Genomic DNA, 23,101 nt, shown 5'->3' on the forward strand with positions numbered 1-23,101 from the left:
TTAATTACACAACCATAAACTTAGAACCACGTTTTTATGCATATATTACTCCCTAGGAAACTTACAGCAGAGCTGCACCTATTTGCTCTGCCTGCCTCTTTCCATGCTATAGTGATGGCTCATCCTACATTTTGACATTTCCCTAGGGTTGATATATATCTAGTAAGACCAATACAGGGTTTTCTTTGAGAGAGAAAGCAACAGCTGGTTTGCGCACACAGAAAATCTACGTACATTGAAAAAAAGGTAAGTTTGTATAACACTGAAATGGCAGGATAATTTTTTTTCCAGAAGTAAATATTATCAATAAATACTTGCAGACTAAAGGGAAAGAGATGTAGTATGTATGGGAGCATTCCCATACCACTTCCATAAACACACACATGGACATGTGTATACACATGTACAGTCAACTACCCAAAGAGACCATAGTCTTCTACCAGAAACAATGGACAGATGGCATCAAAAGCCCCAAGCTAAATTCCTACAGCTAGCACCCAAGCGCAGCCCTTCCAAAACCCGATACCCTCCAAATGTTGTGAATTACAACCTCCACCATTCCTAACCACAGCCCATGCTGGCTGGAGCTAATGGAAAGTGTAGTCCAACAACATTTGAGTGGTGCCAAGCTGTACGTTCAGACCCTGGCCTATATCAGCTTAACAGTTCTGGCTTCCTACTATTGCTGAGCAAGCCCTCCGCAGTGTGGTCCAACTCTACAGTTTCAGTCTGTGCCTGACCACCAGCTGCTAGAGGACTTGACTGCTACCTACTGCAGTTCTTGAACAGTCCAAGATTCTTATCATAAATCACAAACCATGTATGAGTATAGGCAGAGGTCTACAAAGCTGCTGTAATGGTTCTAGGGGGTTGCTCGTGCGTAAATTGCTGCCACTCCTGGCTAGGTTGCCTGGTTGAACCCTTTCTGTCTGGACAGCCTCTCACCCGTGGCTGTCTCAGTCGCTGGCAGAATCTGTCAGTGGGCATTTCTTGAACTTCTTCCAGCAAAGTAGTTCTTTGACGCCAAGTCTCCTCCTACTCTCCCTGTGCGGAAGTCTTCTGCGCAGGGAGGGTGTGGGCAGCGGAGTACCCGTGCTCTCCCCGCTGGTCTCCGGTGAAGAGTCCTGAAGCCTCCTCTCCTATTCCCCCATCTGCCCCCCCTTCACCACTGGTGTTACGCTGATTTCCTTCCCCAGCAGATGGGCTGCCACTCTCCCTGCTGGGACCCTCTCCGGCATCCCTCTGGAGCCTTCCCTCCGCCTCTGGCTCCGATGGCAGTCCCCTGACAGCTACCTAACCTTATGAAAATTTTCAGCATCCGTGTATTTCAGTAGCTTGAATGTGGGAGGGCCAGGAGTAAATCACTGCTAAACTAGGAAGCAAACTGGGTGTTCGGCTTTGGGTAAATCAGTCTCTTGCAGCTTAACCTAGCTCACAAATCAAACACAAATCTAAAGTACTGCTCAGAGCTCTTTGAATGTACAAATGTAACAACACACTTATTAAACACAGAAGGCAAATATCACCTTCAGAAGTTTCTGCATTTGCTGCAATATGGAAGACTAGAGGGTCTTTGGTACAAATACAATGAGAGGCATTTTTTTTTTTTTTACCTTAAGTGCTAAAAGGCTCTTGTTAATTTCAGCACCTTCCAGTCGTGTTTGCCTATCGGCACTGGAAGTGTCAGCTCCTCTTTCGTTTCCAGCCAAGTCAATCAATGAAAATTTACCATGCAGCTTCCCTTTCCTCCTGAGGATGATCTGAAACACTGCATGGCTTCGAGATGAGTGTGCATTTGCAGATGTCTGACCAGATGTTCTGTAGCAAAGGGAGGAAAGAGACGCAATTGAATTACACATCACCACAAGGCTTGTCAGGCTTACACTATCTGTTGATAGTTTAAAGCACACTTTAGGTTCTCTTCTAATACAAAACAAACAAGGGGCTCATTTGCAGTACACATATGCCAATTACGCTCTGTCTTCAACTATGGCATGAACTGAGGTAGAAGAGCATCTGTATTTTCCTATTATACCACTCACTGAACCACGTTTGTTTCAATTCACTTAATAATATTTTTACATTTTAGAAGCAAGTACTAGTTCTTTTTATTTTACAGTAAACAAAAAAGAAGCATCAAGCTAAAAGAAAGAATAAAAACAGTCATAAAAAATAAAATTACAAAATAATAAAATAATAATCATAATAATCACAGAAAGTTTGAAAAAGAAGGAGTAGCATAAAATAAATTCCATAGTGGATTACATGGTTCATACTAATGCCAAACATATTAAATCATCATGATTATTGCCAAATACTTATATTTAGTGGGAATGTGCCAACCATGAGATTGATTGGACATGTTAAGTCACAAACAGCCCCCAAGCTGAAGCAAAGTCGGAGATGTCCAAATCACTCATGGTGGCACATATTTTATGAGTCACTTTTTCAAAAAAAGGCAATGAACACTACTTTTTAAAACCATAGATCCGTAGAATAACAAGATGTGCCCTTCCATCCTTGAGAGATCACTAGACAAGTGGCAACCAACAGATATAGAAAAAGGTGTTGATGAGTAAGGTTAATATTGGTGTCATCAAAAATAGGTAAGAGACATAACTTAGCGTCCAGGGACCCCTGTTTGGCAACAACAATACCAATCTCTGTTACAACCTCCTTCCAGAACATGTGTACTTAGTTACACTCCCAATACATGTGTTAATACATTCCTTGAACCTTACAACCACACCAGGACAAGGGGAAATTGGCTCTTACAATATGAGCTAGTCAGACAAGGGTTAAAAATCAGCGTTGGACCACCTTCAAAGGATTTACTCTAATGTTAAACTCAGACTGAAGGGTCGAGTGTAATTATAACTATGCAGGTGCTAGTTATAACTTCTTTTAAGCCTGAACTTGAATGTTACAGTCTTAGTTGGAAACCCAGATGTAATAATGTAACAATATGTCAATAAATTAGCAAAACATTAAGACAGTAAGCTGATAACACAAATCAACACTGCTCCTAAAACACACACACACACAAATGTTCTATTTCTCTCAGTAGCTATTACAGAACAGGAGTTTTCTTCTGGCAAGTAAACTCCCAGGTTGTTGTTTTTTAAAAAATAAAAATCCTACCTGCAACTGTTGCCTATTTCAATAAGCTTGAGTACATCTTCAACACATTTAACCTCTCGTTCCTGTAATCCCACCACCTGGACTTGCTGTTTACCATCTTCTAAAACTCTCAATTTCGTCTTCCTGTTCAATAAGTCAAAAACCTTATGCAGGGAGCAGGGGAAAGAGAGGGAGAAGAGATGTTGTTTTATTTAGGGGTCTTTAGAACATTACTTTAGTCCTGTCTGACAAAACAGCCATGCAAAACAAAGAGATCTAAATACAGAGATGAAAACTCAGAACTCCTGACAAAATAAGCTTTGCTAGATATGACTTTTATTGTAAAATAGATATATGTGTATGTATCACATACCTTTCCACTATAAATTTCAAAAAATGTTGCATATACTTGAAGTTCTAGTTTCTTATAGTTTGGTTTCTTCAACATTAAAAAGACATCTCTAGCTGTGAATAGATGAAAAAGATATCAACTAAGTAACAGAAAAAATGTTAAATGTACAGCTGTTCGAATCACAGAACTGTAGAGTTGGAAGGGGCCTTGAGGGTCATCTATTCAACCCCCTATAATGCAAGAATTTCAACTAAAGCATCCATGACAAATGTTCACATAGTAGAATGGATTGTTCCATGTGGCTAGCCATAAAAAAGGAGCATTTGTATAGCGTTTTCACGTGTTTAACATGCATCACATACACTAGCTTTCTGTAATGCAAGCAAGAACCCTGTACAATAGGCCATAAATCTACATGTGAAATCCACAGCATTTGTTTTGGAGAGAAGCTGATAAAATGCAAAGAGATTCACAGGATGGAAGCTAAAATGTTAGACTATAAGCTTTCCAAGAAAGGACATGAAAGGATGCTTCCCCACCACCCCTCTCCCTTACCAACCCTCTGTTACTATACTAACTCCAAAAAAGCTACTTCTGATGGTTAGAGGAGCCTCCAGAATGAAGTGGGATGGGGTGCAAGAGGAAATGTCAAAATAGAACAGAAGCACCTTGTGTGAGGGATACTGCTCTTGCAAGATGTTTTGGCCCCATTTTCAGTGACTTTCTTTTACCCAACATCCCTTCACACCCCAATCCACAGGCTGCCCTGGCCCCCAGAAACAACTTTTGGGGAATACAGGAAGCTGCAGTGGGGTGAAGAAGCAGGCAAGTCCCCTGCTGACAGTTTCCTTCTGCCTGCAGTTTCGCACAGGTCCAACTTCCAACTTAATAGTATTACATCTCTCAATAGTATTACATCTCTCAACCTCAGATGTTAAATGGTACCCAAATACCATAAAGTGTATAGCTATACGCACAGGATACAGACTCTTTTGTGTAAAGCCCAAAGACAAAGAACATACCTGCTAGTGCATAAATTCCTTTTGAACAGTCTTGGTTCTTTCCCGAAAAATCACCACCCATTGTCTAAAGACAAATATAATACAATAAAATAAACAGCATGAAAACAGCAACTATCGAGCATCACATACTCATTATCGAGGGTCATGCATGAATAACTATTTTCATTGAGAAGACCCACTGCTTTGTGTAAAAACAACTGGATTTGCTCCCTTAAGACAAAGATTACTTTAGCATTTTGTAGTGACGGAAACAGCGGACACTCTAAGAATGTATGTGTGTGTTTCTAACTCTAATGAAGTTTGTCGACAAGCAGCCTTTAAAGTTCCATAAAGTAGGTTCATAAGTGGGACCTGGGACAAAATTTTACAGTGTATCACCAGTCCCTAAGAGGTGTTTGCCCTTAACACATTCAAAGCTTTTCTAGTTATCAGGTTATAATAAAAGCACTTCAGTAGCATGTATCGCTCACCAGAAATACTTACATGGGTCTTTCCACTGCCTGTTTGTCCATAAGCAAAACATGTAGCCATTCCTCTTTCAAATATTGTTTCTACTAGTGGTCTTGCAGTAAACCTTTAGCACAGAAATAAAAGAAAGAAAAACACAGCTATTATATTATTTCTAAAATATGTATACCGCCCTTCATCCTTAGATCTCAGGGTGGTTCAGAGCATAAAATACATGATAAAAACACAAAATGCATAACAAAAACAAGAACAAAAGCTAACTAGCCAAAGCAGTTTCTGGGCCAAAACCAGGCCTAATCCGTTGACTGAAATGGATCTAGAAAATCAGATTCCTCCAAGAGTGCCTAGTATTATAGCTTTTTAAAACTTTACGTAAGAAATAAAGCTTGTATAACCCCATCCAAGCAAAAACATCAAAAGCAATCTTTGAAAATGTCTGTTGCAGTTTAGACCAAAAAACGAGTAGTAGAGTACTTTGACACAAATTACTTTCAACGTTGGATTCAGCAGCAGTCAGATCTTATTTTCTGCCTTCTAAACAATGCTTTCAGAAGTCCAAAGGAAGTCTTTAGGTCATCCTCCATTCCCATAAGTTCTTTTCTGCAGGCTTCTTTCTCACACTTCCAACAGCAGAGATGGGTGGGCCAAAGCAAAAAAGACTCGCCTTTCCCCCCTTTGCTGCTCGCCCCACTCACCACTGCTACAGAAACTGCAAAGAAGCTGCTTGCATTTTACAGGTTTTCTTTGACAGAATTAAACCCCCACTTATCAGCCAGCGAACAGACAGATAAATCTTGTTGTGTTGACTGTAGACACTTGTCCCCTCCTGGCAACAGACACTCACAGCTAATGAGGTATTGAATCCTGCCTTCAATCAGCTGACGTCCCAAGTGAAGATAACTGATGTGGCCTTGTGGGCCAAATCTGACCTCCCCCAAAGACTGGCTTATAGGCTAAAGCATGGATAGGCAAACTAAGGCCCAAGGGCCAGAGCCAGCCCAATCGCCTTCTAAATCCGGCCCGCGAACAGTCTGGGAATCAGCGTGTTTTTACATGAGTAGAATGTGTCCTTTTATTTAAACTGTATCTGTGGCTTATTTGTGGGGCCTGCCTGATATTTTTTCATGAGTATAATGTGTCCCTTTATTTAAAATGCATCTCTGGGTTATTTGTGGGGCATAGGAATTCGTTCATTCCCCCCCCCAAAAAAATATAGTCCGGCCCCCCCACAGTCTGAGGTACAGTGGACTGGCCCCCTGCTGAAAAAGTTTGCTGACCCCTGAGCTAAAGGTTCCCCACCCCCGTTCTAGAGAAACAAGCACTCCCTATTGACCTAAAATGATGCACACAGAGTCCTTTTGCTCTGCAGTGCTGACCTGGAGCTTCTGAACATTTCTGTATTCTCTGTACTAATTGCAGGAGTGGAACTGTGGATCCCCCTGGTCCTAGAAGGAGACTCAGATTCAAACTGTACCACGAAGAGCAGAGATGGGCAACCGTTTCTGCCAAGAGCTGCACTGACTTGGGGGTAATCTGTCAGGGGCTGCATACCAAGCAGCAGGCAGGATGGCAGTCATAAGTAGGCGGAACTAACCCTTTCTTCTTTCTTTCTGCCACCTACTCCCTCCCATTCACACATTTTTCAGGACTTTCCTTCCTTTCAAACTAGCTTAAGAGAAGTAGCATTAAAGGAGAATATTTCCAGACTTATTCTTGCCTCTCTGACTCTAGAAAAATACTAGCAGCTTCTCAAGAAACCCCTAGCAGGGTCTGTTTTTCTTCTGCCCAGATCTTTCAAGTCTGACCTGCCTCTCAGGTTCCAAATGAGGTCTTAACCCCTTTGTGTAATTATCTTCTGCCTCCAAAAGTGGGAAGGACCTAAGCACAATAGAAGCGGGAAGCCCAGTACAGTGACACAAAAACACTCACACTGGATAAAGCTATTACAGTTTAAATATAACTGTGGCTAGGAAAATATGTCCTTTTGGGAGGACGAAGTGGAAAAAGAGACAAACACATAGGAATTGCAGTAACAACACACAGGAATCCAAGTTAAACAGAACATCAGCTTACTGACAGGAGAAAACAGCAACAAACTTCAAAATGGGGAAAAGGAACACATACCTGTACACCATTTCATTAGGAGCGCTGTCATCAAAGGCATAGTCAAAGCGGAAAGTTTGGTTTTCTAAGTACCGTGTTAAATCTACCTTTTGTTTGGGTTCATGTACCATCACAACATCTTTGCTAGGGATTGTTATTACATCAAGATCTTTCATTACAGTTTCTAAAAAAGCAATTAAATGTGAATTAATTTTTTTGGATACACAAACTTCACAATTAATTGAGACATTAGTCATACATCCAAAATAGTTAAATCTTTTCAAAGCAATTTATGTGAATCTGGTAATACTATAATGTGCATCTTTGGAAGAAAAAAAATACATATGTACATGTATTTCCAGGCTGTTCAGTTTAAACTAGAATCATCTTCAGTCTATTTGTTTTTTTAATCTGCATGCATAAATAGCTTGTTGCAAGAACAGTACATAAAGAAATCATTACCCATCTTCAAGGGAACAGGAGATAGCCAACTTGATTTCATCAGTTTGTGCATTCATTAATATTAGCTATTGTTAATTGTATGAAATGCCTTAGTCAGCAACAACATACACAAAGCCCAATGTTCCAAGAGACATGCAAACAAAAGGTGCTTTGTATGTACAGTCAAATGCATTAATGTGTCCTATTTCTGTGAGGGGGAAAAACCCCTCAGGACAGAAATCAGAATATATTGAGGTTTCTCATACAAAGAGCTCTACATTGAAGTGTTTTGATTCTGACCTTTCACCTAACCACCCAGTTACTGGAAAGCCACCAAAGTTTAGCTTTGAGAGAAGTGTTGTAACCATGTGGCAGGAAAATAAAATGGAAATTTCTGCCCTATATTTGCAAGTGAAACACAGAAAAATATTACTCGAAAGAAAAAACTCAATAGATTGTTCTTAGGGCACACTGTAATACAGACCTGTCTATACTTCAAGGCCCATTAGACCCCAATTTTTTTCTTTTTTAAAAAATATTATCTGAACACACAAATTCACAACTTTTAAACATCTTAAGTAGCATGCCAAAACTCAACAGAGACACACATCTCCCTATAGTTTAATTTAGCTAATATTGGTTATACAAACAGGATAAACAGACTGTGATCTGTCTCCTAGGAAGATTACAATGAATCTCATTACATTATACCGTATTTTTCGCTCTATAAGACGCACCAGACCACAAGACGAACCTAGTTTTTAGAGGAGGAAAACAAGAAAAAAAAATATTCTGAATCTCAGAAGCCAAAACAGCAAGAGAGATCGCTGTGCAGTGAAAGCAGCAATCCCTCTTGCTGTGCCGGCTTCTGGGATAGCTGTGCGGCCTGCATTCACTCCATTAGACGCACACATATTTCCCCTTACTTTTTAGGAGGGAAAAAGTGAGTCATATAGAGCAAAAAATACGGTAAATGAAAACATTAAGGGTATTCTTAGTCACTCAGACCTTCAGAATAAAGTTGGAACTTCAGGTTTTACAACACTGAGTGAATTATATTTTTAAGTTCAGAGAGTTAAAGATTCTCACATTTCATGTTTCACTTTAAAAACTAGAATGCCCAGGTGAAAATTCTGGAAACGTTTATTAAATAAACTTTTATTATAGCACCAAACCTCCTCAATATTTTGTCTTGTAATAGTTCGTCCAATCAAACCTGGTGAGGACAGAGAAAATGAAATCCTATCAAATCCTATATGGGGACCAGCTGCAAATCTAAAAGCCCTAGCTTTTGACACATGAGGTGTATGTTTTGGGGACCCGCCTTGTTTTTATACTTGTGGGTTGTTTTACATTTTTGTAATGTTGTATCCTGCCTTGGGACCTTACAGTGAAGGGCAGTAAGTGTGTGTGTGTGTGTGTGTGTGTGTGTGTGTAAATGGCTACAACAATTAGATTTCAGTTGATTAATACATCAACTGCTTGAATACAGCCTACATTCCTAATAAAATCTACATTACAATCCGGTGACTGAAAGATAGTAGGCGCCAACAGTTCCATGATATAGTCAATGTGTAACATCCTATATAACCACAGGATGGTTACACTCATTCTGAACTGAAGGGCAGAGAAGTAGGGCAACTTCCACATCAATGGACTGCCCAGCACATCAAAGGGAAGCTGTCACAGACCCTCTGTCTTCAGATATGAGTCAGAGAGCTGAGGAGAAAAGCAGGCTACTTCCCTTCCCCCATCTGAGGAATACAAAGGCGAAAAGGGTAGAGAAAGAGCCAAAGTAGGAATGGAAACTACCAAGATGGCCTTGACAACTGCTGTACAGACATGGAGGAATCCTCATCACCACTCTCTGAAAGCATCAGCAGCACTTTATTACTTCCACCCAGCTTTTTCCCAGGTAAGGAGCAGACACGGTCATGAACTCAATTGAGGCCATACAGAAATCTATGGGAGGTGTGAGATCATCCTGATTACATAGTGAGACCAGGATAATTCCAAAGTTATCTTAGTACTAGAAGGGGAAATTTGCCCGTTGTCATCCATCTACCACCTGGATTCAGTTCCCGACGGAATAAGCTAAGCTGCAGAATGTTTCCTGTTCAGCCCTGCCTTCCTAGCCTTGGAAGTTTTCAGCAACCTGTGCAAGTGCTCTCCCCCATCCCATATCTCTTATGGGCTTATCCACACTTGCCTTTTGCCCTGCTGTTTTCCCTACTCTTTCAGACACAGGTCGATGCTTTAAAGCTCCATGTCAGAGTGCCCCCACCACCACCTTTTGATTTCTGTGCTCCAGAGCTCTCCCCACAAAAACCTACCCTTTAAAGCCAAATTTGAGAAAGCAGCAATTTGGGTTTTCAGCAGATTGAGCTTTAAAGAGCAAGTTTCTAGGTAAAGTTCCGGAGCAAAAAGAAAAAAAGGGTATTCAGAAAGCGCAGGGGAAAGGCAACTATAGATAAGCCCTTATGTAGATAGATAGATAGATAGATAGATAGATAGATAGATAGATAGATAGATATAGACAGACAGACAGATAGATAGATAAATAGATAAGTCCCATTACAGTTGGGGGAAGATAATAATAATAATAATAATAATAATAATAATAATAATAATTTATTATTTATACCCCGCCCATCTGGCTGGGCCTCCCCAGCCACTCTGGGCGGCTTACATCAGCTCTTCTCCTACTCTTGCCGGCTCCTGTGAGAAATCAGAAAGATGCATTCTTCTCCCACATTATTTGGTTGGCTTTGGCATTGGCACTGCCTTGATTAACAGGTTATCAAATTATGTGGGACAATCTTCCTATTTTCTTGATACTCCAGACGTGTCTGAGCCCTAGAACTGCATGTTGGCAATGACTGCAGGTTAGGACCTGGACAGACTGAGGGGAGAGGAGGGAGTGTCTGATTAATCATGGACTAATATTAACCAGCCCCCAAATTTTAAATTGATTTCTATTGCAGAGGTAGTATTTTCATCATTATATGAGATAACATGAGAACCATCGCTCCAAACCATAATACCATGATATTCAAAGTGATGCTCAAGGACCTGCATGAAGAAAGCCAAATACGCCCAGAACTTAAATTATAGCTAAATACGCTCTACAGAGCTGCTAGCATCATAATATTTAATGCATCATTGCTCTTCACAAGACACTCAAATGGAACATTATGTAACCATCTCATTACATAATTCCCAAGCACTCCCCTCCCCAGAGAAATTCCATCACAATTTCAGCATTTACACTAATACCTAATTTAGTTATGGGGACATTAGAAGCTTCTAAATAAACTAGGTGTTTCTTTGAACAGAAGCGTGACTTACATAGAACCAAGCATTTGAGATTTGGATGAATAAAATAACCTTCACTTTGGTAAAACAGTGCCACAACATTTCATTTTTTTTCTTTTTTTTTGGGGGGGGGGTTACTATATTTAAATTAGAGAATTCAGATAGTCTAGGCCTGCCTTCCTCTTGGCATTTCAGAGGGAATGTGAAGACCTTTTTGAAATCCTTCTAGTTACCGAAGTCTGTATTGCTAACTCGGTCTTACAGAGAGGAAGGGAAGGGAAGGGAGAGAGAGTTCCTTTTTTCATTGCTTATTGTACTTTTCGTGTAAGTTGCCTTGATCTTTGAAAAGACAGGCCCTCTTTACAAATTGTGATGTCCATATGTACAGAACAAGGCTAAAGGAGACATCACTTCTAGATATGACAAAATAAGAAGGTTCCTGGGTTCAATATAAGCCTATACAAGCACATCCAGAAAGCCAAAATGATTGTGTGTGTGTGTGTGTGTGTGTGAATAAACCAGAAATGGTCCATTATTTTTTATCGGTGGCTTAGCTTCAAATGTGCTCTAGGAGAAATCCAAATGCTTGGAGTTATCCTAGTACCCACTTGATAAAACTTATTCACCCTCCCTTATGAAAACCTTTTGGGGGAGCCTAAAAAAAAAAATCAACTCATCATGTGGCCTCAAGACAAATATAAAATAAAGTTATTACCCACCTCCCAGAAACTAGATAAAAGTCTGCATATTAAAAAGAGGCCTACCTTTTTTATTTAGTGGTCGTTTTCTTACACACACACATATCCTGTGCTCATCAATCTTAAAAAATAAAAAATAAAAGAGTCAATGAAATTAGTAATTCTGAACCAATTCTGAAACAGAAACTTAAAGACAGTTTATTTCAATAATTATAATGATGTATGTGATCAAAAACAAAAGGATTCAGCAGTAGGTTATACCCAACCTTAGTTCTACTGAAATTAATAGATGGCTAACAGGTTCATTAATTTCAATGAATTTACTCTGTTACAAAAGTTTCTATACTGAGATAAGCCTCACACGTGACCTTGAAATAAAATACTGTAGACACATGTGGTTCAGCCCTCCACAGAGCAAAAAGCTCAAACTGCAGGACATATTCCTTACAGCTTTTCAAGACTACGCTCAATATCATTGTGGTCTAGGCAGATTCTCCTGGCCATTTGGAAAACACCTGAAAAGTGATAGAAAAATTTGCATGTTGCTATTTGAATTACTTGTTATGCAAGCCACAACTGCATAATTATTCATGTTAAGGTTTGATCAGATATTATGCTGGGCCACTTTTATCACAAACAGGAACAGGTTTAGAAAAAGAGCTAAGATCTTACAGTCTCCAGCCATAACTACTGTAATCGCAAAGGTGCATTTAGGAGCCTCTGAGATTACAGGTTGCTATGACTGAGATTTGCCAGTTCCCAGCTCACCAAAATATATGACACCCACACGTATCTTTGTCAATTCAGAGCATATTAAAACCAGAAAGCTTGTGGAAGTACAACAGTTGCAATATATGCCTCACCACATACTGTATTTACTCGAGTCTAATGTGCCATCGAATGTAATGCACACCTCCATTTTCAGAACCTTGAAAGCAAAGAAGAACTTGCTGGCGAATGTAATGTGCATAGGCAAAAAGTGTACTCTTTACAACAGACAGGCTGAAAATTTTGAGGTGGCTGCAGGTCTGGCAGGGAGAGGAGCCGGGCAAGGCAGGCCCACTAGCCAGCAGTGGGTGCAGGCTCTGTCCCACCTCTCCACTGAGGAGTGAACAGCCGCACACGCACCTTGCCAGCAGTGAGCTGCGTATTTTACTCAAGTCTAATGCACCATAGAATTTAAGGTGCACCCAATTTTTTGCAGATTAATTTGGCAAAAAAAGAAGATGTGCATTAGACTCGAATAAATATGGTATTTATTATTTGGCCGTACCATACTGTCATTTACAATTTATTTTAAACTTTCCCAAATTCTCACACTGTGAGAGTTGTAGCAAAACTTACTGCGTCTGCAGTTGTCAGTGGTCTATAATCCAGACTCCCCCTGAAATCTCTGATCATACACATAATTTCATAATTTGGATTTGTAGCATCAACTTCCTAAAAGGGGAAAAATAGCTGTCAACTTTGTAAGATAGAATAGTTCTTTCTCATACATTATCTTCTGATACGATACCTTTTTGTTTGCAATCTAACAACATTTTTGCCAGTTTCGTGACATTTTCCCAAACTTTTTTTTAAAGAATTGCAAGAATTATGCTTGCTAATAGTTCATCTTGCAACAAAGCATAAGCTTCCTTCTCTTTTCCAGACCCTCCTATGTAAAATATAATTGATTCCATGTATACCTGAATCATTTGGACAAAGATACTGAAAACCGCTCCTCATTAATATGGATTTGTAGTTGGCTAATTAAGTTGAGCACTCAAAAGTGCTTCTGTTGCTCAACAACACCCAAAATATATCAACTACATTTTCTTATCCTTCAAAAAAAATATAAGGGAGGGATTCAACATTACACCCTTCTGATTATTCCATCAGCACAAGCATTTCTTGTCCAGAAGGGACCAATCCCTCCTCTCCCCACACCAACTGGGCACCGCACTGGGGGTTCTCCAGACCCTTTCATGTTCTGCTTGATTTACTTAGATGCAAAATATTCAAAGACGCCTTAAAGGACTCAAACTGGATGTCACATTTTAACATAAGCTAGCTTTTTCTGAATAAATAAAGGCAGTCCAACTGACTTCAAAGGTAAGGTGTTTCCGGGTGCTCAGCTGCTCTCAACATGAAAACCCACTCCCACCCTTCATCAGCATCAGAGCACAAATGCAGGCTTTAAAATTACAATCTGCGTATTAAGTTATTTTTCATGAAAAGGAACAAAAAAGTTTGTTCCCTGCTAATTTCTGACAACTAGGGACAGCAAAATCTTCAGCAGCTTAGGACCATCAGTACAACATCAAGTTGCTTGAGTACCAATATTTCTTATTACGTCAATAAGAGAGTGAAAATACATGGGGACATAACATGCAAGCTGCCAACAGGATTATGCAAGTGGTTCTTCTAAAGCTCCTGCTTTGTGACAAGACTCATTAATATTAACGGATTTGCTTAAGATTAGCAACTTTTTGAAATAAAGATTGTAGCATCGTGTTCACTTTCTACTCACTGAGATGCTTACAGAGCTATTTAAGTAACACTTCTTAAACCTCACTTTCTCAAACATGGCATCCTCATAACAAGTATGCAGTAATGATTTGCCTACACCATCTTAGGAAGCAGTAGCTAATGAGCCAGGAAATTCAACATTTCTAGAATTCAACTTGCTAGAATACAAATTATAAATACTAGAAAGTGAATAAAAATATAAAAACAAACCTGAGCGCGTTTCTCTCTAAGTTCCTGCTGTTGTAATCTTCGTTTCTCACGTTTTTCCTGCAACTTTTCAACTTCTTTCACACAATTTGATTTTCTACGTGCTTAAAGGGGAAGAAAAGCAAGTTTCTTTTATATGCATACTACTTCAAATTTAAAATCATTTTACAACTAAAACTGAGAAGTGCTTACATTAATGAACTTCCTAAGCTGTTCAGCATAAACAGGGCTTAATTTCGGCAATTTGATTTATTTCAAAACAGTCCTGGGTCCTCACTTACACAGCTCATTTTGTGCTGATACAAGGTGAGGTAGGGGCAGCTGAAGATAATGCTGATGTCTTGCTTGGCATTGCTAAGTGGAACACAGTATGGTTACCTTTCAGCCACACTGTGGCTCCTGTTCCATCTGGCTGCTCCCCCAATGCCTAGCTATGCTGGCAGATTGCTTGGGGCAGTACTTTGCTGTGAACCAGAGACAGAAGTTCGTCCTTCTTGTCCAATCCCAGGCTACAGGTTAAGAGGTCCAGTTTAATCTCAATGACTTCATCATCCCATCCATTCTCATTTACAGTACTCATTAATTACCTTGCTATGGACATACATTAGTCATTAGATTGAAAAGACTGGAAAGGGGAGCTGCCTTCACCATAGCAATATTTTAGCTGCTTATTATGTTTCTATGTTTTCTGTTTTTGCCACAACTTTATGACAAGCATTGGAGGCATATTAAAGGATCCTTGGATGGGGGGTGGGCAAGGAGTGGGTCACTTCAAGGTCCAACCCTGCTTAGGGGCTGTCCTGCCTGCCTCACCCCAGGTTGACAAGAATGGTCACTGCAGTTGTACCATAGCTGGTTTGAGCCTGTTTTCTACCCCTTCATGTTTTCTCCAGGATGTGGGCTGAGTAATAAAGTCACATTCTTGCCCTATACCAAGTCAAACACTGTGTAAGCCAATGATGTTGTAGTCAATGTTAACCTCCCTACTACCTCAGTGTAGTTCTCTCTACAGGCACAGTTTAAGGGATATGGACAGTGAAATGTAACAACACACAGCAGGCACCAACTTACATACATGTTATTCTCTTGGTTTGACCTAATAAAAGGTCTGGTCAATTTTCAATAATGGGCCATTATTTTAGAAGAACTAACATTCTGCAGATACTCTGTTACCAACAGGACGATGGAAGAACAATCACATTGTAGGCATAACACTGTGCAGACAAATCACTACTTATGAATTTATAGAATTGCCCAAGAGAATGTACATGTAATGCCTAAAATGAATGAATCCTTGATACATGATTTACATACAAGGGGGTCCAAATTCCTTTTTTGCAGCTTGAACTGGAGATATATCTGAAACACTACCATTCTGTTGTGTAGAGGAAGACTGTTCAGGAAGCTGAGTAGGCCGCGCACGTGCAGAACCAACCACTGAAAAAACAAAAACAAAAAAACCACAAAAATATTACTAAGAGAGTGAGCATAAACAGAAAAGAAGGAACTGCACCAATTTCTAAATAGAACGATTAGTTAATTAACAGAATAATGTGTAAAACCAAAATATTACTAAGAGAGTGAGCATAAACAGAAAAGAAGGAACTGCACCAATTTCTAAACAGAACGATTAGTTAATTAACAGAATAATGTGTAAAACCAAAACAATTTATAATTAAGAAAAACTTTATAAAACTCCTTTTGGGACATAAACCGGTACTTTAGGTGACTATGCTATGAGACAAACCAATATGAGAATCAAATATACATGAAGGGGGGGAATGAAATTAATCCCTCAATATGACACATCGGTAGATGTTGTTTCCAGGCCAGCAGAACTACTGAAGCAATTCTCCCTTTATATTTCAAAACAAGTTGCATCAGGGAGAAAAAAATAGAGGGCTTGGTGGTAAGTTAATCACATGTTCCATGAACCTTTGTGAGGAACTAGTTGGGTCTTATTATCTGTTTATCAGCCCAGATATTACACATGCATGCGGATTGTAGGAGGAGTCCCACACCCTATTTAGGTATAAATATTCATACTGTTACTGAACTGATAAATCAAAGAAGTGGAGCAGAGGAGTATTTACCAAATCCTCTGGTTAGTGTGGGAGTGAAGTTAAAGAACAGGACAGGAATGAACTACAAAGAGATTTTCATCCCAGGCAGTTTTCTCCCTCTCTCCCTCAAGCCCCCTCTGCTGTCATGCTCAAATGGCTTGAATATAACAAATGCTTAAGTTCTCTTCTGCAGTTCCCTCTATCAGCCAACTAGAAAGCAAGTCTGCAAATAAGAAGCAAAAATAACTCAGATATGAAAGGACAGGTTGCTTATCAGTAGCTGATGTGTTTTGAGTGGTCCGGGAATTGTCTATACAACTGCAAGATTACTCAGAGACAAAGAAGAAAGGTCCTTACTCTCACAGCGGGCCAACTATAGCATAAACTCAAAAACAAAAGAAGTAACTCCTTTTGTACTTCTGGACATCCTAGCTGGTTAAGTGCAGGTAAAATGTAAAACAAAATTACCAGGCAGTGAGCTTACAGGGAAGTAAGGCACAGACAAAATGTTTTGCTATTAGATCTGGACAATTAAAGTGGAATTTATGACCTTACTTTATGCATTTTCAAATGGGATATAAATCATTTGCTAACTTACCTCTGTTGTCTCTAGTAGGAGCTTCAACTTTAGCAGGTACCACTGTCCTTCGATTCTAGAGAAAGACAGACACTATTAATTTGTTAGCCAATTTTCAGGGGTTTTTTTTCTTTTTTAAAACTAAGTAATCTGCTGAGTCATAGCCCTTCAGCAATTAGGGAGGGTCAGCAAGTCAACAAAATTCTCAGAAATCCTTTACACCCTTCCCCAAGAAAAACAGCAAACTTACTCTACATTTCCAACTGATATATAGCTTGCCTGCAAATGAATCTTTTCAAACTGGGTAAATGAGCTGTAAAATAGCAAATTATGTTAAGCTATTGGTAATCAGGTGTGAGGCAGGTAAAGATATGGTTGGGCCTAAAAGGGGTCAACTCATTGTCAGAGCACTGTGCCTTTGCCTCCACAATTTGATTCAAACTGCATGGGTAAAATAGGTCACTTGATGTCATGTGAACAGCCCTACTCAATGGTAAAACATGGGCCATGGAGGAGACCAGTGCTATATAAAATGTGTTGTTGGCATGAAGAAAGGCAAAGGTCAATAAAGAATTCATCTCTGTGCACTGCCTATAAAAACCATTGAGCAGCTAAACCTAGAATTCTGAAATAAAGAACATCGTGTAGCAACAGGCAAACTGAACAAGAGTAAATGACATTGCATTCTATATCACCAACCTTCACAATTTTGTTCACTTTAGCGGAAGGTGTTGGCGGTGGTGGGGTCTCTGGGCTGGGATCATCTTCTTCAGGAGCAAGGTCTGGGTTAAGCGAAAAAATACTCTCCAAGTCAATCTGCATATGAGAAAGATAGATTGTTCAAAGCAAACAAATAAATCCTGCATTTTAATTAAAAAACAAACAAGACAGGCCACATGGTTTCATTGCCACAGAGTAGCAGCTCACTTCCATTTGAAGCCTCCACATCATTATATTGGGTAAAAAGTCCTTATTTTGCCTGGAAAGATTAGTGGCAATGTCTAATTACTTAGCACAAAGTGAATGTGCAGTTCCTACTAGCACCCTTTGAAATGGAAAAGGGAGTATCCCACCCTTCTATACTCTGGCCTGGGAACATTTTTATTCAATCAAGACAGCCATATATCATTTAACAACTGACTGATAACAGTCCTGAATTTCTCAGTACTGCAACACACTCTAGAATTCGGCACACAAACTCCTTTGCCAAAAAGAAAAGTTAATTTATCTCTTATTTGTGTACCTTCCAGGTACCACTCCACTCTTATTAGTTGTTTTTTTTTAAAAAAAAAAGACAATGTTACTGAGACCTCTAAAAGCAGTGCAATTCCCAGAGAGGCCCTTGCTAGGGTAAGCTCAGCCTTATACCTAGAACTTTCAGTTTTGGGTAGTCATCTTTGCATTCCCACCACACTCAGTAATCCTTGCCTGGTAAAGCCTCCTCCTTCCTGTATTTTAAAGAGGAAAGAGTAAAATTTTCTCCCATTCCAGCCTTCTCCTTCTGCCAGTTTCTCAAGAAATGTGCTAATTTCTGAGCTAGCTCTCTTAGACAGACAGGCAGCCTGTTCTCCGGAAAAACCACAGTCAGGGCCACAGAGGGATGAGATTCCCCCCCCCCAAACATTAGTTTTTCATGTTCCAGAGGGGTGGGTCCCTGAACATAGAAAAGTAGGTTTCAGATTTGTGTAGACACATATCTCAAGCAACCATGGCAACAACTGGTTTAGTTTTATATACCAAGATACTACTTCTGTTTTATGCTGATGGCAGCATTTTAACTCTATTTCTCCTTTGTGTTGCATGAAAAAAGCACAGCTGAATGGAGGAGAAACTACTATATAATAGGCACTTTTTTCCTCCCCCACTCCTGCTGCCTCCACCCTGCTGGAGAACAAGCTATAGTCTTGCTTGTCAGTACATCTGAACCCAGACTCATAGTTTGTTTGATGCCAGGATGAGCAAGGGAAGAACAAAGTGCTTGTAATTTCAGCAGCGTACACTAGCACACTGAACTTTCACATTTAACTATGGTTTAATGTGACGTGTGAACCAGATCTATATGAAACAAGCATTTAATCGTTATTTTCATATGTCATCATACAGCCTATTCTGTTGGCCTTCACTTCACCAGTACATCTTCAAAAAAAGTCACAGAGCTTTATATTTCATTCTGAATGCCTATGGTCCATTATATTATACATTAGGCCAATTTTGAAGCAAGATCAGCTGAGAACAAACATAACTTTTTTATAGTCAATATGATTATATTGTACCTCTTTTCCTTTAGTATCACCATTTTCAATCCACTCCACAGTAACACTTTCGTTATCTTCATTTAAAGATGTCACCATAGCTTCATGTATTCGGCCTGGAATGGAAGTATAAGTACTCCTTCAACAATTTATAGAATTTCCATCAAAACAGCTTTATTCCATCTCTATTATTTCATTTGCAAAGGAATTCATTATTTTTAAAAAATGCATCACACTTATTTCTATACCACTGACATGCAATCACATGTCTACTCCATAATTCAATTGTTTTCAGTGACACTTACTACCTGGTCAGTGCATGCAGGCCTTCAGCCTGAACTGCATTTCTAATAAAATACTTTAAAAAATATATTTCAATATGGCTTATATTCCCCTTTATTTTTCCTCAAACACTGCTATCAATCAATCCCAGAATGTCAAATGACACTCACAACTTACATGAGAAGCTGCAGAAGGAGTATGCAACATGGTGCCCTTGAGATGTTGCTGGACTTTCATCATCCTGGGCCACTGACCATGTTGGGGCTGATGGGAACTGAAGTCCAATAACATACTGGGGGTACCACATTGGCTACTCTGGAACAACACCCATATACTCCAATATATGCACAGAAACGTGCAGTAAATGAGTTTTCATAGCAATGCCAGAGACAATTATGTGAAGATTAATTTTTAAAAGTTATATCCCGACTTATTCTCTGAAGAGGCTCAAGGCAACTACCGTAATGTCCCCATACACAGTTAAAATAGTACCATAACAATACCCAACAGATTTAACAATTCCAGCAGGACAAAATAAACATAAAACTAAGCCAGTGCAAAATAACTCAATTAATTGAAGGTCTTGTTAAAAAGCCAGGTCTTCATCAACTTGCTGTGATGGGACGAGTGATGGGACCTGGCAGGTTCCATTTATCAGGGCATTATCAGGGAAGGTGCACAATTGCATGTGGTTGTACAGTGGTATCTTGGTTCTCAAACTTAATCTGTTCCAGGAGTCTGTTCAACTCCCCAAACCACTCAAAAACCAAGGCGCAGCTTCCAATTGCCTGCAGGAGCTTCCTGCACTCAAGTGGAAGCCGTATCGGACGTTCAGCTTCTGAAAAACGTTCGCAAACTGGAACACTTGCTTCCGGGTTTGCGGCATTCGGGAGCTGATTTGTTCGACATCTAAGCCGTTCAAGAATCAAGGTACCACTGTAACTCCCACAGGTGATGAGGTGAGCTGCTGACCTGTTTTTAAAGTGGCTTGAGTTATAGAAATTGCAGCTGTGAAGCTACAAAGAACACTCTGGCTGAAGACACGTTTCCCTCCCTTTGGATCATTGCCCATAAGGGCAGCCCATGGAACTCCTTCATATACCTATGCTAATCATTTGCAATGTAATACTAATGACCTACAAGAGAGAAGGAAAAAGAACTTTTCCAGTTTACGAAAGCTTTGTTGCCTGTTTGTTTGAAGGAGGTTCTTACTCACCAATGGCAACTAAGCAAACCTACCCAAGCACACCTGAGCACTTGGTCCTGCTTTCAGTGTTTGAAGTTTGAAAAAGACAGGAGAAAATCTAGAGAGGCATGTCATAAAATTTCTCTTTTGATACTAAATGATACATAAATAAATTCTGAACCACCTAATCACTCAGAAAACATAGGTGTCAGGGTATTTAACCACATGCAGCAATTTTAAAAAAGCAGCACTTAATAATCTTATAATTATTTTGCCTATGTACAACAGATTGCACACAGTAGTGTGCACCTTTCTAAATGTATCGCTCAACCTTACTAAAAGAATAAACTCTGCTATTTAGTTTCTATTACAGAATAATTGTCATAGTTTGCATACAAAAAACAATGTTAGCAATTTATTTCCCTTTCCTATTTCAGGTACTGACTGATCACACCCAACCTTTAGATGACACAGCACATCAAGGCAACACCCTATTAATCGCCTATTCACAACGTACACAGTTCTCTCATTCCTTCAGTGCTTCCCCACACATCTTGGGACCTACTTTTCTCTTCTCAGTTTCAATTCCATTTCCTGCCTCTCTCTCAACAGCATCCATCTGAGTATATATTTGAACAAAATGGCTTGTGCTCTTCTGTACTAAAGTGGAACTAATTAATGCAGCTTCTTCAACTGCTCAAATCAATTCTAGCCAGAGATGAAGTTATCTTCTGCCAATTAACAGAATGATAGGATTTAGAACACCATGCTTAGACAGTGGGGACCATCTCTTTCCTGACAAGTGACCTGGTTTGGGATACAAAAAAGCATGGAAGGGACAGAAAAAGGATTTAAGACACATGCTTTAAGATTAAAATGACAATTTTCTTCTATTATAATTATTTCTGCCATGAGAGAAGCAACAAACACATCCAAAAAGATGTGATGTGTCCCTGAACACCATAGCTATAAAGCTAAATTTGCCTACCTGGAAGCAAGGGTAAAAATATGTGCGAAATAAATGGATCCCAGAAAATACCCAGTTATTGCTTCTGATTGGCCAAACCTGATAGCCTAGAGGAAAGGAAAGGTGGATGCATACACAATCCAATAGGACACTGAGATAACCTGTGTATGCTAAACTCTCACACAAACTTTTCTTCTTCTTTTGCAAAATTTCATCTGCTGCCCAAGATACCATTCAAACTGAGCTCAAAATGCAGTTTAAGAATCTGAGAATGAGCAGCTGGTTAAAGACATCCAGAGAAAAATACCATGCATGTGGCAGCAACTTTCCAAATACCAGAACTGTTTTTGGAACTCAATGTACTTTTAAGAATGGTGTGGGGATTTGATGGGAACCACTTCTGGTTAAGAATTGGGGGAGCAGAGGCGGAGGGGGGTAAGGGTATGGACAGAACCCTAACAACAAACTTACACCTTTAGGGACAGAAAAATTAAGAATGAACCAGAACCTTAAAAACTAAACAAGAATGGTGTTGTCTAACATTCTGACTATACATACTTCTTGACCTAATGGAATTTCACAGAACTATGATCGCAATCTACCTCTTGTTGCATACAAGTCTTGCCCAACAGGCAATTGTTCTGGATTGTGATGTACATTCCCACAATCATAAAAATATACAAGTAGCCAGTTTACCTGGAACAAGAGCCTATATGAATACAAATGGACACCTGCATCCATGTTGGTTGTTCACATGTAAGCTTGCTTCTGCACACAACTTTCCTTGGCTGGATTACAGGAATTATGTCTGACCTTTCCCCTCTCCACTTCACCTTGTGAAAATTTAAAAACCTATGATGTATTGGTCAGACTAGGAGGTAACCATAATGCTTTTCTGTTCCTGTTCAAATATGATGCGTCACAGCCACGAAGACGATAGATTCCCCAAAGTATGTTTCTTCATAACATGAAGAAACTGCCTACCTCCCAAGGTTAAGTCTTCTGCAGTTCTATGGCTACTATGCAATACTCACAGAACTGAACTCACAGAATTCAGGAACTGACAAATGTTTGAAAATAAATGAATATGTTAACTAATGACAATCTGTGAGAGGATATATCTCTGTTACCTGCTGATATAGACTGCCCTAGCTCTAAAGGGCTTTTTGTTCTAAATTCACATATATATATATATATTCTTTTTATAAGAACATGATAAACAATCAGTTAGGGCCACACTAAGCTTGCCAAACATATGAATGAGATTCCATTTCAAATACCAGTGAGCAGGAGTCAAATTAATCTCCTGAGAAAAGCTTCGACATCAGCTACATCTTAGGATGTTTGTTATTTGAAATATTATTTATAAAATAATTAAAAGCAATTAGGAAAATGATTATGAATCCACTTGATACAGTAGCTATGTAACAGATTCTTCAGAAGAACAAAATAAATTCAGGTCCTCATGTTACAGTATATGAAGCATATTACTACAGTGGTACCTCGGGTAACAAACACTTTGGGTTAGAAATGCTTC

The 23,101-nt window shown here is 39.4% G+C and overlaps 1 protein-coding gene across 6 annotated transcripts in view; it reads right to left on the reverse strand.

The window, feature by feature from the left end:
- The window catches only part of KIF2A (kinesin family member 2A), a 46,317-nt gene that overhangs the window by 11,756 nt on the left and 11,460 nt on the right, over window positions 1-23,101 (reverse strand). For 4 of the 6 annotated variants that reach the window (XR_014172701.1, XM_081929691.1, XM_081929690.1 and 1 more), the window contains 13 exons: window positions 19,151-19,245; window positions 17,577-17,693; window positions 16,899-16,953; window positions 15,552-15,674; window positions 14,241-14,341; window positions 12,864-12,959; window positions 11,586-11,640; window positions 7,087-7,249; window positions 4,978-5,068; window positions 4,495-4,558; window positions 3,494-3,585; window positions 3,142-3,284; window positions 1,614-1,818 (listed from right to left, as the gene is read on the reverse strand). Coding sequence is in view for 5 of the 6 variants with exons in the window: in XM_081929691.1 (XP_081785817.1) it covers window positions 1,614-1,818; window positions 3,142-3,284; window positions 3,494-3,585; window positions 4,495-4,558; window positions 4,978-5,068; window positions 7,087-7,249; window positions 11,586-11,640; window positions 12,864-12,959; window positions 14,241-14,341; window positions 15,552-15,674; window positions 16,899-16,953; window positions 17,577-17,693; window positions 19,151-19,245 (1,400 nt within the window). In the remaining variant the exon portion in view is untranslated. Of the gene's footprint in view, window positions 1-1,613; window positions 1,819-3,141; window positions 3,285-3,493; window positions 3,586-4,494; window positions 4,559-4,977; window positions 5,069-7,086; window positions 7,250-11,585; window positions 11,641-12,863; window positions 12,960-14,240; window positions 14,342-15,551; window positions 15,675-16,898; window positions 16,954-17,576; window positions 17,694-19,150; window positions 19,246-23,101 lie in introns of those variants that run through there. The other 2 variants (XM_081929692.1, XM_081929689.1) reach the window with 1 other exon arrangement.

The sequence above is a fragment of the Podarcis melisellensis genome (genome assembly GCF_964234715.1).
Source record: "Podarcis melisellensis genome assembly, chromosome: 11".
Classification (NCBI taxonomy): Eukaryota; Metazoa; Chordata; class Lepidosauria; order Squamata; family Lacertidae; genus Podarcis; species Podarcis melisellensis.